The following is a 16,963-nucleotide window of genomic DNA, read 5'->3' as shown; positions in this document are numbered from 1 at the left end:
CCACACAGGTTTTGAGTGTTTGAACAACACACACACACACACACACACACACACACACACACACACACACGAACATGAATGTGCACATACACAGACCCATGAATGCACATGCAGAGGCCAGAACCAAATACTGGTGTCTTCCTTTATTGCTCTTATTGCCTCAAGACAAGATCTCTCACTGACTTTTAGAAACTTGGGTCCACTTGTCTCTTTGCCCCTCAATGCTGTGGTTACAGGAATGCACTGCCATGCCTAGTTTTATTTTATTTTATTTTTTCCTTTTTGGTTTTTTGAGTCAGGGTTTCTCTGTGTAGCCATGGCTGTTCTGGAACTCACCCATAGAAAAAAACTCAGAAATCCACCTGCCTCTGCCTCCCAAGAGCAGGGACAAAGGCATGTGCCACCACTGCCCAGATGTCATGCCCACCTTTTTGAGGTGCTGGTGATTTGAATTCAGGTCCTCATGCTCACAAAGCAAGCATTTTCCTGAACCCCATCTATACACTTTCCAACACCTAGGTGGAGCACAAGTAAGGATCTACAGGTTCTTATTACATGGCCAAAGGCCACTGTCCCTTCACATCCTCTATGTACAGCACAAAAAGTGGCTCTGCAGGCTTTCTTTCATTTCAGTCTTCCCTGAGTCCTCCTTGATAGTAACAGTCCTGAGGTTTTAAAAGGCTTAAGAAACACAGTGTATCAAAGGATGTAATTAGTTATTAGCTTTAAGATGACTCCTCTGCAGTGCTAATAGAGTCAGGAGAGTCTCAGTGCAGGAAGCTCACTGCTTTGGGAATCAGGCGATTATACCCAATATGTTAATGAGATGTAGAAGGGAAAAGAAGCTTAAAAGGTGGAGCCTGGCAGCATGCCCTCAAAACCATGAAATTAATTTCCAAATACAGGAAGGAAGTTACCCCAAGGAGCAGGCTCTCTGTAGCTCCTTTAGAAGGCTAGCTGGGGACAGTTAAACCAGATACCAAACACACTGAGTCTGGGAAACAGTGTTCGGTGTCTGCACTACAAAGACAGGTGTGTGTGTGTGTGTGTGTGTGTGTGTGTGTGTGTGTGTGTGTGTGTGTGTGTGCCTGTGCATGTGTGTGTCCATATTATTACTTATCTCATTGCTGTGGCAAAATGCCCTACTAAAGCAACTTAAGAAAGGATTTTACTTGGATCAGTGTTCCAAGGGATCCTGTCCATCACAGTGGAGAGACACCAGGAGCAGGAGGCAGATGCTTACATTGTATCTCTAGTTAGGAGACAGAGAAAGATAAATGCTGGGGCTAGGCTCATTTTCTGCTTCCTATTCAGTTCAAGACCCCAATCCAGGTGACCGCGCTGTCGAGTTCAAGGCGGGTCTTCCCCCCTTAACCAATCTAATCTAGAAAATCTCTCCTAGACGTGCCCAGAGATTTGTTTCCATGGTGATACCAGACTCCGTCAGGTTGACAGTCTAGATTAACCATCACAAGGGAATGTACCCCCCACCCCCACCCCACTCCCCAGAAGCTGCAGCCCAGCCAGAGGAAGCTGAGCATGGGATAATCGTTTTTACTAAAGTCCAGCCTGAGGTGACACACTGTCGGCCCAGGTTATACCACCTGAGGCAGTGGAGCCAGGCCTTCTCAGTCCTGCAACCCAGAATGAGAGCATGGGCAAGCCTTAGTCTTCTCTGATCACAACAACTCCCCAGCCAAGGCACTAAAGGCCACCAGTGAGCAGTTACGGGTGGAAAACACACCTGGGCACAATCCCAAATAGCCTGCTTTCGGGGCTGAGGAGGAAGAGCAGCATGGGCCTTAAAGTATCTCTGATCAAAATTGTGTTTGTTACAGACTGCATGTCAGGCCCGTGTCCTTTTGGGGAGGTTCATCTTCAGCCATCCACATCAGAACTGCCCGCCCTCAACAAGACCTTCATCTGGGATGTCAGAGCTCATAAGAGCATTGGCCTGGAGCTGCAGTTTTCAACCCCTCGCCTGAGGCAGATTGGGCCAGGCGAGAGCTGTGCAGATGGGGTGACCCACTCCATCAGTGGCCGTATAGATGCCACGGAGGTCAGGATTGGGACCTTCTGCAGTAATGGCACTGTGTCCCGGATCAAGATGCAAGAGGGTGTGAAGATGGCCTTACACCTGCCCTGGTTCCACCCCAGGAACGTCTCAGGCTTCAGTATTGCCAATCGATCGTCTATCAAACGTGAGCATGCACCTCCTATTCCCACTGTGTGGTCATATGGACGTATGTAGGATGTTGCAGGGTATTCAACATGCAATGTCAGCAGTTTGCTTGCCTGCTGGCTGGCTGGCTGGCTGGCTGGCTGGCTGGCTGGCTGGCTGGCTGGCTTGCCTGCTTGCTTGCTTGAGACAGCATTTCTCTCTGTACCTTTGCCTGTCCTGAAACTCACTCGATAGACCAAGCTAGCCTTGAAATCCACCTTCATCTGTCTCCTGGGGATTAAAGTGTGTGCCACTACTCCCCAAAAGCTGTTTATTTTTTAAGACAGTCTCACATTGCCCAGGCTGGCTACAAGTTTACTGTGTAACCAAGACTGACCTTGATCTTCCTGCCTCCATCTCTCCAGTGTTGGTATTACAGATGTGTAGAGCCAGACCCAGCTTCTTTGTCCCTTTTGCGCACAATGCTTGTTTCACAAAATGACGTGGAGGAGTAGGGTGTGGCAGCTTTGATCCCAGCACTCAGGAGACAGAGGCAGTTGTATCTCTGTGAATTAGAGGCCAGTCTAGTCTACCAAGAGAGTTCCAGGACAACCAGGGTTCTTACACAGAGAACCGTTGGAGGGTCAGGGGGTGACGTGGGTTTGGCTATACAGCCCCACTTTCACGGAGCACTGCTTGACTTTGTTACCTGGCTGTCTGTCTTCTCTACACATGTCAGTGAGTCACGTATTGCGCTGGTTTTCCTCATGCTGCTTCAGAACAATCAGTCTTGAAGGAGTCCCTGCTCAATAGCTCAGCATTACAAAAAGTGACATTGTAGAAACTTGTAAAGTTTCATGTAGAAACATTGTAGAAACTGAGTAAATCATCTTAGAAGCAAAGGTAATGCTCAAAGCTGAACACTTCCTTCTGATTCTGCTATAGCTTAATGCTCTCAGTGATGTGGGTGTGGGTGTGTGCGTGTGTGTGCACGCGCACACACATGTTCATGAGACACTGCTCAGTTCCACAGTTGGCAGCTTTAACTAAGCCCTGAGGACTATGTTAAGCCCAAAGAGATAAGAATACACTGAACAAACTGGTTTCCCCCCATCCCAGTCAGTTATTAAACACTGGCTCACTCACTGCTAATGGGTCTTCTTCCTAATCACCACCCTCAGTATAATATTACATGCAGCCCTACTCTTGAGGCCTGCATTTCTCCAGAACTTCTGCCCTCAGCCGTGGACAGCCAGGACAGGTACCAGCATCTGCTTTCTTCCTGTTTTGGATCTGTCTCAACAGGCCTGTGCATCATTGAGTCAGTATTTGAGGGTGAAGGCTCAGCAACCCTGATGTCAGCCAACTACCCAGGGGGCTTCCCTGAAGATGAGCTTATGACCTGGCAGTTTGTTGTCCCTGCACACCTAAGGGCCAGTGTGTCCTTCCTCAACTTCAATGTCTCCAACTGTGAGAGGAAGGAAGAGCGCGTTGAATACTATATCCCAGGATCCACCACCAACCCAGAGGTGTTCAGACTGGAGGACAAACAGCCAGGAAACATGGCTGGGAACTTCAACCTCTCCCTACAAGGTTGTGACCAGGATGCCCAGAGCCCAGGAATCCTTCGGCTCCAGTTTCAGGTCCTGGTCCAACGTCCACAGAATGAAAGCAGTGAGTAACCCATGCCCTCCCCGCTCCTGTAGCCTGTGTTGCTTAGGTGAGGTGGCCACCTCCTCTGCATATATAGCAGCCAGGATACATGGACTTTGGACACTGCAGGAGTTTCAGGAAGTGAGTGTTACACATGGGGACAGTCACACAGATAGACACTGATCAGGAACCTTGGCCCCAGCACAGTAAGAAGCAAGCAGTCCTGCATTCAGGGTCATAGCTGGTTTGATTTTTGTTTTTGTTCTGTGTGTGTGTGTGTGTGTGTGTGTGTCTGTGTGTGTATGTGTGTGTCTGTGTGGGTGCTGAGAACTGAGCTCAGATCCTCTTTTAGAATAAGTGCCCTTACTTCTCAGCCATCTCTCTAGCCCCAGCTAGTCTGTTTTCAATGAGGACATTGAAAAGTTGCCTTGTAAGACCTCTCTTGCCTTGACCCTGCAGTGGGAGCATCATCCATAACAGTGGATAGCAGTGGGGAAGGAATTATCATAATTCTTGGCTGAACACCACCACTACCACCACCACCTTAGACACACTTATTTTAAACCCTGTGCTAAACGGACTGATAGAACATTACATAGTCTTAGGTAATTCTAATGAAACCAGACAATTCAAAGGCATGTGGAACTAGACTCTGTCTTGAGTCTTACAGTTCAACAACAGTAGAGCAAGCTCAGAACCCAGAGCTTCTCAGAGGAAGAGAATGGCATAGGAAGTACTGAGAAAATGTGTGGGGTATGTGTGTGTGGTGTTTGGGGGGGGGTGGAGGGTGGGTGGTATGGGGGTATGAAGCATGTGTGAATGTATATTTGTATGTGTGTGATGTGTGTGTCTATGTGTGTGTGGTATATGTGGGGGGTAGAAATGGGAGTATGAGGTGTGTGTGCATGTATGTATGTATGTGTGTGTGATGTGTGGTGTGTATGTGTGTGTGTGTGTGTGTGGTATGGGGTTATGGTTCGTGTGGATGTGTGGTTGTATGTGTGTGTGGGTATGTGTGTGTGTGTGTGGTATGGGGGGTGTATGGTTCATGTGGATGTGTGGTTGTATATGTGTGTGTAGGTGTATGTGTGGTGTGTGTGGCATGTGTGGGTATGTGTGGTATGTGTGGAGTGTGTGGCTATGTGTGGGTGTGTATGTGGTATGTGTGGGCATGTGTGTGCATTGTGATGTAGGGGGGCTGTGATGTGTGTGTGAGTGTGTTTGTATGTGTGGTATGTGTGTAGGGTGTCATGTGGGGGTGTGGGGAGGTGTGTGTGTGTATGTGTGTGTGTGTGCACGCATCTCTGAACATGCTCATTCCACAACAGGTGACGTGTCACTTTGGTCACTTCACATGGTAGCTGCCTCTCCGTGACTCACCTCATCTCTTTGTGGTTTCAGATAAAACCTACGTGGTGGACCTGAGTCAAGAGCGAGCCATGTCGCTCACCATAGAGCCACGGCCAGTCAGACATGGCCGCAGGTTTGTTCCTGGGTGCTTCGTGTGTCTAGAGTCCCGGACTTGTAGTACCAATGTCACCCTGGCAGCTGGCTCCAAACACAAGATTTCCTTCCTGTGCGATGACTTGACACGCCTGTGGGTGAATGTGGAGAAAACCCTAAGTATGCCCTTACCAAAAACCCTGACTGTATGGGTTCTCCCCATCCCTCGCCTCAGACACACACACACACACACACACACACACACACACGTGCAAGGGGTCAGAAGATAACTTATGGGAATCAGTTTGGTGGCATGTGCCTTCACCTGCTGTACTATCTTGCCCTTAGTGGAGCTTAGTAGGTGGGTTGCGATAGTATGAGATGACCACTGAGGGAAGGTGAGCAGGATCAAGGGAGAGAATCTGCAAGTGTTGACACGCCTGTTAAGACAGGTGTCCGCTGAACATTCATCCGGCAGAAGGTCACAGCAGGTTCTATCTCTCCTTGTCTCTGCCCAACCTGCCAGTCTCCCGGGGAAGTCCCTTTGCTCAGCTCCCTGTCTCCACTTGTCCTTCCTGACTCCTTGTCCATCAAGAGCCTAGACTCCTGGGAGATGGAGATGTAACTTAGTTGGCAGAATGCTTTCACAGCACACGTTAGGTTCTGACTTGGCTCTGCAAGTTCAAGCCCAGCCTGGGGGAAAAAATGAGAACCTGACAAGACAAAGTGGACTTAGCATGGCTCCTTCTGTGGCTTGTGAGAGTCTCAACAAGTGCAGCCAAACTCATATTCAAGACTGGACATGAGGTTTAGTTGGCATAATGATTTCCTAGCATTTCCAGCACCCTGGGCTCTCCCCAGCAATGCACAAACCATGCACGCACCGCTGAAATCTTAGTACTTGAGAAGTGAACACAGGAGAGTCAGAAGTTCAAGGTCATCTCTGGCTACATAGGGTTTCAGGCCAGCCTAACTATATGAGATCATGTCTTTTAAAAACAGAACACCTGAGACAGATGTACTAGTGCATGCTTTTAATCCCAATGCTAGGAAGGCGAAGGTAGGTAGAGGTGAGTTCGAGGGCAGCCTGGTCTACACAGAGAGATTCAGGACAGCCAGAGTGAAATAAAGAAACCCTATTCAAAGAAAAGAAGAAAAGAAAACCCAGCCACCTCCTGCTGAGACGCCATGATCTCTAACAGGAAGCTGAGGGTCCTGGAGCTGGAGTTGCAAGGAGCCACACAATTAAGAAGTGGTGGGGTGTGATGCAAGCTGAGATGACCACAGTGTCACTCACAGCTGTAACATGACACAGGAATGTGGGGACATGTTGGGGTAGACACTTGTGTTTTAGAATCCCAGACAAAGGAAGAAGAGTCTTTCTGTCCTGAGTTCTCACGGGAGCTTGGCTGCAAGGATAGAGAGTAGACAGGAAAGCTAGTGAAGAGTCATAAACAGAAAGGAAAGCAGGCAGCGCCCGATTCTGTCTTTAGGCCAACCTACATGCCAAGGAGGGTGCGCTCCACCCCCTCCCCCTTGCACATGGGCACCACCGGCTTTCTCTTCCAGGCTGTCTGGACCACCGCTACTGCTACAGGAAATCCTTCAACCTGCAGGTGCCTAAGGACATCCTCCAGTTGCCCGTACAGCTCCATGACTTCTCCTGGAAGTTACTGGTGCCCAAGGAGAGGCTCAGCCTTATGCTGGTGCCAGGCCAGAAGCTACAGCAGCATACACGAGAGAGGCCTTGTAACACCAGCTTCAGTTACCATGTGGCCGCCACCACCCCTGGCCAGGACCTGTACTTTGGTTCCTTCTGTCCAGGAGGCTCCATCGAGAAGATCCAGGTGAAGCAAAATAGCTCCGTGACACTGCGAACATATGCTCCCAGCTTTCAGCAAGATGTCCCCAAGCAAGACCTGACAGTGTCCTTCATACCATATTTCAAAGGTAAGTGTTCTCTTGCTCATCCACCTCTAAACCCTCGAAGCCATTCTTGTTAGACATTCGTTGCATCTTGTATAAACCTGTATTAGTTACTTTCCTGTTGTGTGATCAGATGCATAAGGGGCAGCAGCTTAAGGAAGGGTCATTTTGGCTCACAGGTTACAGGTACAATCTATCGTAAAAAAAAAATCATAATTTAGAGAGACAGGGTTGTTGCCTGAGTCTGTGCCTCATCGGAAGGAAGTGCTGGACACTGGGTTCTAATCCTGACATTTCCACCAACCTCCCATGGAAATTTCCAGATCCTGTAAATCTGAAAAACTGTTTCTGACAGTAAGAGGCACGGCTGGTAGGCAGTGAGACAAAGAATCGGTTCTGGTCTTTTTTTGGAAGCTAACTGGGGAAAAAAATGACAAACTGTTCTCCAGCCCTGGGTTATTTATGATTCTGCTTTGACAGTTCAGTATACCATGAAGAGCACAGTGGTGGTGTTACACGAGAGGTCAGGGATGGCGGTGTTACATGAGGGGTCAGGGATGGAGGTGTTATACGAGAGGTCAGGGATGGCGGTGTTACACGAGAGGTCAGGGGTGGCGGTGTTACACGAGAGGTCAGGGGTGGCGGTGTTACACGAGAGGTCATTTTGAAATTGGCTGAGATCTTTTTTTGAGGCTGACTTTTCAGAGTCATAGTGGAAAATAAATGGATCTTTGGTGATAGATTAAGGTCAATCCAGGTTTCCCTGATTACTGTCTCCAGGATTGCCAGGGAATCCCCTTTGGGAAGCCTTTGGAAATCAAGGTTATTCTCCTCAGAGCAGAATGTTAGTTCATATCTCATCTGAAGCATACAGTGGACCTGTGGGCATGTTGGAAGCCCCTTCAACATTTCAATTCTAGGTTTCTGCCATAACCTGCAGCTTTTTAAAATTTTTGTTGTCGTTGTTCTCTGAGACAGACATAGATATATATCCCACTGCCACAGCAGAGTGAGGCAGGAGGATTGCCATGTTGGGAATATTTCTGAGAACCCTTATTTGGCAAACTGTTCTGATGTTTATTTGTTTGAAATGAACCTGGGCACCTTGTCTCATAGAGAGCTAGCCTTCACTAACCAATACAGTAACCACATGTAATCATGTAAACCAAAATCAACGTTGAGTGGATGAAAAATATGAGCTTCTGTTGTACTGGCTTTCCTTTGCTGAGCTAAGGAACTTACATGCAGGAAAAGTTTGCTTTGGCTCACAGTTTTGGACTGAATGCCATCCTTGGTAGATCCAGTCACCGTTGGGGGTCTGTGTTGGAGCAGTGCATCATAGCAGGAGTGTGTGATGGGAGAGGCTGCTCACCTCATGGTCATCAGAAAGCAAAGATAGGGTAAGGGACAGGTTCCCCAAAACCCCTTTAAGGGTATGTCTGCAGTGGCCTAACTTCTACTTGACCTCTCCCGTTATAGGTCCTATCACCGCCCAGCAGTATATGGACTGGTGGCTTGACCTGTGCTTCACAGCCCTCAGTGGATAGCGTAGATGCTGACTATACTGCTTGGCACCATGAGCACATAGTAAATGCTCAACAAGTTCACATGAATAATGGCTACCTACTGAACAGTCATAATAGAGGACACGCCCATTATGCCAGAAAGTTCTGTTGGGTGGTGCTGGCATAGACTGCTCAGTATTTTTCTCTTCATTCTGTTGAGTGAGGCATTTGTCTGGATCTCTTCCCTTTCCTGCAGAGGAAGGCATCTTCACGGTGACCCCAGACACAAAAAACAAGGTCTACCTGAGATCACCCAACTGGGACCACGGTCTGCCTGCCCTCTCCTCAGTGTCTTGGAACATCAGTGTGCCTAGCAACCAAGTGGCTTGTCTGACCTTCTTCAAAGAGCGTTTTGGCTTGGCCTGCCAGTCGGGGCGTGCGTTCATGATCATCCAGGAGCAACAGACCCGGGCAGAGGAGATCTTCAGCCTGGAGGAGGAAGTCCTGCCTAAGCCAAGTTTCCACCATCACAGCTTCTGGGTTAACATCTCCAATTGCAGCCCCATGAATGGCAAGCAGCTAGATTTGCTCTTCTGGGTGACTCTTACCCCAAGGACTGTGGGTAAGAAGTTTCAGAGTCTCCTGGAGATGGTGAAGGAAAGACAAATTGGCACTTGGACAGGGAGCAAGTGTTCAAGGCAAGTCAGGAAACAGATTGAGTCATAGCTAGCCACATGCGAGTCAGCTAGTGTACAGCATTCATTATTGTTCACACATTGTCCGGGTGAGTCTGTTCCGAATTAGGCTTATCGGGCCCACTTATTGTTCATCTGCAGGCTATGCAGGTTGATTACAGATCAACAGACTGATCTACAGATTAACTTTGCAGATCTTGACTGTATACTGACATTCACGAAGGTCCCAGCCAAAATAATTCAAGACAGTTGAGCTTACATGATTCTTCAGTGTTGAGAAATGCACAAGATACCAAAGGAAGCCTAGAAGCAATGGGCAGAACCCATCTTCTGCCACATCCTCTTGACTCATCCGGATCCTTCTGCTACAATTCTTCACTCTTGAACTCTGGGATCTATGTAGGAATTCTCTTCACTCCTGTGCTCTTCCTCTGTAAAATGAGGGCTGAACGATCATGGGGGTTCAAAAATGAGGATTAAAATATGAGGACCTGGAGAGGGAAGGGAGGGAGAGGAAGAAAAGCCACCACCGTGTCCTCTTGAATCTCACCCTTTATTTCTTTGTAAGCAAGCAAGGGATCCTAAATCCCTGTCTTGTGTGGTGTTCCCTCTCAGATCTGTGCACTTTTCCCATTGTGCAGTTTGGGAAAAGACAACCCAGATGAAAAGACCTGGTCTTTCACTCCTGATGTTTCAGTCTCTGATCGCCCCTCTGCTCCTCTGTTCTTCCTTCTCTAAGGCAGCTTGGTTGGAAGCCAGGAGTAGCCATTAGGTGGTAGGTGCCCAACCTCCAACTGTTTCATGTATTTAAGTGCTACATACAAACTATTCCAAATTGTATTGGCTTAGACCGGTGGTTCTCAACCCATGGGTTGCAACCCCCGCAAGGGTGGCCTATCAGACATTCTTTGTATCAGATATTTGTGTCATGAATCATAACAGTAGCAAAATTACAGTTATGAAGTAGCAACTAAATAATTCATGGTTGGGGGTGTCACAACAATATAAGGAACTATGTTAAAGGTCACAGCATTAGGAAGCTTGAGAACCACTGACTTAGTAACTGTTTTGTTTGCTCATAACTATGGGTCAAAAATTCAGACAACACAGTGGTTCACATGCATATGCCAAACAGCTCAAACGGAACATAGAACTGGAGACATGAACCCTGGGGCCTTGGTTTTTCCTCTTAGCACAACTGAGTTTTATACCCAGGGAAACTCTGCATGACCAACATGGGTGGCCTCTACATAATCAAACGTGTAATACACTGGCTGGCTTCCTCTCATTGAAAAGCACCAGCCGACAGTTCCTTTAAAGATGAGGCTCAGAACTGACACAGTCACCTTCAGTTTTAAACCCTCTCTAATCAGAAGGGAAAAAGCTGGGGGCTGTAGACTTATCAAGTTCTTCCTTATTCATGCTAACTCTCCTGTCTCTTCCTTTGCCTTCCTGTCTCTGCTCACAGATTTGGCTGTCATCATTGGTGCAGCAGGAGGTGGAGCTCTGCTGCTGTTTGCCCTGGGACTCATCATCTGCTTTGTGAAAAAGAAGTAAGTGGAATCTCTCCAGCTGTCTGTGGATGATTTGATGCCTCCTTGGATCATACTCGGTGGGTGGGTGGATGGATGGATGGATAGATGGATGGATGGATGGGTGGGTGGATGGATGGGTGGATGGATGGATGGATGGATGGATGGATAGATGGATGGATGGATGGATGGGTGGGTGGATGGATGGGTGGATGGATGGATGGATTGATGGATGGGTGGGTGGATGGATGGATGGGTGGGTGGGTGGATGGATGGATGGATGGATGGATGGATGGATGGATGGGTGGGTGGATGGGTGGGTGGGTGGATGGATGGATGGGTGGATGGATGGATGGATGGGTGGATGGGTGGATGGGTGGATGGGTGGATGGGTGGGTGGGTGGATGGATAGTGAATGGATTGATGGATTGATGGGTAGATGGATGGATGGATGGATGGATGGGATGGCTGGGTGGATGGATGGATGGATGGATGAATGGATGGATGGGGGATGGATGGATAGATTGATGGATGGATGGATGGATGGATGGATGGATGGATGGGTGGATGGATGGATGGATGGATGGGTGGGTGGGTAGATGGATGGATGGATGGATGGATGGATGGGTGGATGGATGGATGGATGGATGGATGGATGGATGGATGGGTGGATGGATGGGTGGATGGATGGATGGGTGGGTGGATGGATGGATGGGTGGATGGGGGATGGCTGGGTGGATGGATGGGTAGTGGATGGATTGATGGATGGATGGGTGAATGAATGGAAGATAGATGGGTAGATGGATAGTGGATGGATGATGGATGGTGGATGGATTTAGACAGGGTCTCATATATTCCCTGCTGGCCTTAAACTTCCTATTCTCCTTGGGTGCTAAGATTATAGACTTCTCCACATCTAGCTTAATATGTCAATGATGTTGGAGATTTTTGCCTCCCAGTTCCACACAAAGATCAATGTTAAATATTCTTATTAAGGGTAAATTTCACGAGGTGGGGAGGCACACCTCAGGGAGCACACACACACACACACACACACACACACACACACACACACACACCTATACAGTGACATCCTGGCCCCAGCACAAGTCTCCTGTGTTTACATTTGAAGTTGATGGTAACAGGAGTGTTTTTAGTGGAAACCACTCCCACTGCTACCTGGAGGATAAACAAGCCTTTTGCCCTGGCTTGCTTTCTCCTCTGGTTTCTTAAACAAACTGTTTTGTGCTTGCTTGTCTGTGGGACATGCAAACCAGAAGGTGGCCCTGGAGCTAAGAGGAGACAGGGCCTGACAGCAGGTTTAACTACTTGAAAGGTAAATGTCTTTTTAAATCTACTTTGACATCAGACCCCATTAAATACCCTATGTCTGATTAAAATCAGAGAGATCTCTGTTTACTTTATCACGGTTTGCACCTTCTAGAAAGAAAAACAATTGAGTGTGCAGGTGTGTGTGGTGCACATGTATGTTCTGGTCATGTTGTGGAAGCCAGAGGACATCAGGTGTCATTCCTCGGTTTTTAAAAATGTTTTATAATTTTATTGCATTTTATTTATTATTTGGGTTATCACGCACAGCAGCCACATTACCAACTATCTCCAGTCCCCAAACTTTTTATTTATTTATTCTAATTCACTATGGCCCTGGGCAAATTCCTGCTGTGCAGTGGGACTATCTTAAAACCTCCAACTGTTGAGGAGTGCCTGGCTCCTTCCTAGTCCAAGAAGACTTTTTCTGTGAGCTGCACGCCACTACTAAGAAAGCAAGCTTTCTTGTCTGGGGTACACAGCACGTCCCACTCACTAGCCGGGACGCATGCTTTTAACACTGAGCCCCTGAAAGATTTGGATTTGACTGAGAGGAAGAATCCAGCTATTGTGCCTCTTTCTCCAAACTTTTCCAGATTGACCTGAGACTTACCAGCACGGGCATTCTCTCTGTGGTCTCTCCAATTACATAAGGCTGCTGGCTGACATGCCTGTTTGAATCTCCTGTCCCAAAGCTGTGTGTGTGGATTGGGGTGGGTTCTGTAAGCACAAGGGGAGATACTGATGCTGAGCTTGTTTCTGCTGTAGGTGTTTATTCAGAGTCTCCTTGGCACTAGGACTGCATAATGTGCTGGGGATAAACCAGGGGCAAGACAGAGTCTTCCCCACAATCCATCAGTAGAGGGGAAAAGCCAGGCACTGTGAGGACATGAGGGAGGAATGTCTGCTGAATGCCTCATTCCAGAACCTGAAGAACTGGTCAACACCAGATGGATTTTTACCTCCCAAAAAAGCAGAATCCAGGATTAGTGAGTTGCTAGCCTTTGCATTCTATACTCCATTGTGCTAATTGGACTGACAGACTGACAGCCTCCTTTTGAGTCAGCTATAGTCCAAGTCCCTGCTGCTTTGTTCACAGAAGGCAAAGCTGCGTGCCCAAGGCAGGCATGCCAACGATTGTCCACATCTGAGTACCAGAAAACACCACACACCCAGAGCTAATGGCTTCCCTGAATCCTGGATTTTGTCTGCACTTTAGCTTTTTCCCCTGGTGGCTGCTGTCAATAGAATGGGGCAGAGCCACTCAGCTAATTATGAGCTGTTCTGTCCTCAACTCTAGTAGAAAATTAGCTGGCTTGTGCCCTTCTCTCCTCCTGAGTCATGGACATTAACTGTTTGGAATTAGCTAATCAGCTTTGCTCTGTGCAAGAGAAGCAGCGGTATTAGTACAGGGTAGCACTGAATGTTCTAGAAGGTCTGCCTGGGCATGCTGAGCTGATGAGGTTTAGAAAGGCTTGTGCATCCCTATTACTGGGAAGAAAAGGGAGGGGTGGAATTGCCAAGTATCTCCATGGTTGGTTTCCCTGAAGTCTATCAGAGGCAAAACAAATTCACTTAAACCACCTCTCCACTTAGCATCCTTCAGTCTCCATCTTGAAAGCCTGAGACAAGGGCTATTTGCTTAAGGGTAGCCCCTGATAGAGTTTCATTTTCAAACAAGAACAGCCTGCAAGGGCAAAGTGAGCTGGGCTTAGAACCCCAAGGACCCCTGCCGTCACTTATCTGTTTCCTCGTTCTGTTGTGTTACTCTCTACAAACAGGAAGAAGGTGAACAAGGGTCCTGCTGTGGGTATCTATAATGGTGATGTCAATACCCAGGCGCCCCAGGCTCAAAAGTTCCAAAAAGGGCGAAAGGATAATGACTCTCATGTGTATGCTGTCATCGAAGACACCATGGTGTATGGCCACTTGCTGCAGGACTCAGGTGGTTCCTTCATCCAACCAGAGGTGGACACCTACCGGCCCTTCCAGGGCCCCATGGGAAACCGCCCCCCCACTCCACCCCCTATATCCTCCAGGACCCCAACTGCAAAGTTCACTGCGGATGAGCTGGCTCCTAGTAGCCCTCCTGAGTCTGAGAGTGAACCCTACACTTTCTCGCACCCCAACAAGGGGGAGGTAGGTGTTGGGGAGACTGGCATCCCCTTACTTGACATCCAAGGACCAATGGTGACTAAAGAGTAATTTGGCCCCATTCCAAAGGCTTTGCTGAGATGCATAGCAGCAAACCAGGCATTGAGACTTGCAGAACTGCCCAACCAGAAGTCAGAGGGAAGCGTAATCGGCTAGAAGGAAGAGTAGCTTTTGCAAATCCTGGTTTTCTGGTGGACTGCTTCCAGTGACAAGCAAATCCTGGTTTTCTGGTGGGGATGCCAGCCTCAAGCTCAGGCCTTCCTGCACTCAGGTTGTGTTGGGGCTGGCCCACAGGGACGGAAGAGAGACGCGATCCACCCAGTCAGGACTACAATGATCCCTGGATTCCTGGATTCCCAGTGATAAGCAGAGACTTAGCTGATTCCCAGGAGCTCCACTTGAGGACTCTGCTCTCACTGGAGTCCTGTGGACGACAAGGACAATGTGTTTTTGTTTTTGTTTTGTAGTAGTCATATTTATTTGGTGGTCCTGTATGTTTTTTAAAAGTTGGATGTGGAGCTGGGGGGAGGGCAGTGGAGTACTTGCCTAACATGCACAAAGCTCTGGGCTTCAGCCTTCGGCAAGATGGTCACACCTGTAATCCCAGGAGGATCAGAATTTCAAGTCATCAAGTATGCAGTGAGTTGAAGGCCCCCCGGTCTGTGTAAGATCCTTTTGAGAACACGCGCAGCTCTTTTGACCCCTGCACTCATGACTTCTGCTGACTGGTTTGGACAGCCGTACTTTGGTTTTCGCAGACCACTAGATAACAGTGCATCCATCGGGGAGGTCGACGATCTACCCAACCAGAAATTACACGTATGCATCTCCTACTCAGGAGATTTTCCAGTCCTCCTTGACTGCAAACGGCTGTCCCCCTGCAGAATTGATCACAGGTTCCCCTCATCCCCGACTCCTAGAAATAAGAGATTTCCCAGAGCTGTCCTGTGTGGTGTGTGGCTCTCCCAGCCACAGCAATGTTTTGACATGTGAACAGAAAATGTGAGAATAATTTGAACCTTTAAAAAATGTCTAAATATGGGTGGTGGTAGAGGATGTTTTTAATCCCAGAACTCGGGAGACAGAGGCAGGCATATCTTGGTGAGTTTGAGGCCAACCTGGACTATATAGTGAGTTGTGGACAGCCAGGGCTACACAGAGAAACCCAGCTGTACAGTGAGTGTATACACACACACACAGAGAGAGAGAGAGATCAGACAGTAGACATCTGCATCGGTGTCATGGTATCACTGCAGCACATCCTTTGACTTAAACACAGCATCGATGCAGTTCTAGAGATCAGAATTCCCAAACCAGCCTGACTGTTGTTAAAGCTGTGCTTCCAAAGCTCCTGGAATTTCCTTGCCTCTCCCAGCATCTAAAAGCATCCATGGCTGTGCAAGTCTGTCTGTGTTGGTATGGCCGGTCACTAATTGAACCACTTGCTACTTTCATTTGCAGATCCAATGTAGTCCCCATATGCATAGCCTTAACTTAATCACCAGGGGAAAATCCCTTTACCGTGTTTCAGGCACAGCACCCACTGGCTGGGAAGGTGTGAGGATCTCTGAGAGGAAGGGGAGGATGTTCTGTCTCTCCAGACCTCCTGCCAAGGGAGCTCATACAAAATGACCCAGCCTAAAACGAATTTGATTTAGCCTATATATGCGTGTATATATATGTATATATATATATATACATATATATATGCATGTGTATACACACACACACACACACACACACACACACACACACACACACACACACACACAGGCATGTCCTTGATCAGAGATGCCCAGCTAAAGTGGGTCACAGGTGGCTCTGATCCTCAAACAGGACATCCAGGACAACCTAGTCCGCCTCTTGTCTGGTTGGCTTTACTCTGAGGTTATGTGCTTATGGCGTGGACTGGCACTGAGGTGTATGAAAAGCAGAGGAGGAGCTCCCATCGCTTACAGAAGGAGGAGACGATGGGACACTCCTCCTGCCATGACGTAGAGGAAAAGCCCCAGTAGTGCAGCTCAGCACAGTACAGAGTTCAGGAAATGAGGATGATTCATGGTGCTCAGGGAGTTGGCCTTGGAAAGGCCTCGCATCATCTTGATCATGTAGCCTCTGGGACAGAGCTCCTGGCCCTCTTGAGCTCTCTCCAACAAGGAGAGGGTTTGTTTTTTAATCATATATACCTTGGGGGGTGTTCATGTACTCTTCTTTCCAAAAGTTTTCTTCTGACTCCCTTCCAGGAGAGAAGGTTGTCTCCTACCCAGCTACCCAAGGTGCTGCTGACCCTCTATGAAGGGCCAGGGACAGCTGTGGTTCTTTCCTTCACCTGGAATCACCATGCTGAGCAGGGGCCCTGTATGCTTTCTCACCAATGCCTTCTGCCTTCAAAGCACCCTTGAGGACACGGTCAGTCTCACATGTTGGTTCTTTCTGTGTGTCAGCCCAGTACCCCTCTACCTTGGCTCTGCTGACTTAGCACCCATTGGCTGAGCCCGTGGTTGTGTAGGGAAGGAAAAGGTTGACTCTTCCATGGGGACAAGCCAAAGTCCATCAGCTGTAACC

The 16,963-nt window shown here is 48.2% G+C and overlaps 1 protein-coding gene across 1 annotated transcript in view; it reads left to right on the top strand.

The window, feature by feature from the left end:
- Positions 1 to 14,449, top strand: part of CDCP1 (CUB domain containing protein 1) — a gene marked incomplete at both ends in the record, with an annotated part of 34,011 nt that extends 19,562 nt beyond the window's left edge. The window contains 7 exons of the mRNA XM_080934753.1: positions 1,839 to 2,201; positions 3,467 to 3,835; positions 5,216 to 5,437; positions 6,827 to 7,207; positions 8,945 to 9,310; positions 10,852 to 10,936; positions 14,026 to 14,449. Coding sequence (XP_080790879.1) covers positions 1,839 to 2,201; positions 3,467 to 3,835; positions 5,216 to 5,437; positions 6,827 to 7,207; positions 8,945 to 9,310; positions 10,852 to 10,936; positions 14,026 to 14,449 — 2,210 coding nt within the window. The remainder of the gene's footprint in view (positions 1 to 1,838; positions 2,202 to 3,466; positions 3,836 to 5,215; positions 5,438 to 6,826; positions 7,208 to 8,944; positions 9,311 to 10,851; positions 10,937 to 14,025) is intronic.
- Positions 14,450 to 16,963: the final 2,514 nt, after the last annotated feature.

Source organism: Micromys minutus (genome assembly GCF_963924665.1).
Source record: "Micromys minutus genome assembly, chromosome: 21".
Lineage (NCBI taxonomy): Eukaryota > Metazoa > Chordata > Mammalia > Rodentia > Muridae > Micromys > Micromys minutus.
Note: the sequence above shows the minus strand (reverse complement) of the source record. Positions and strands in the feature narration are given on the sequence as shown.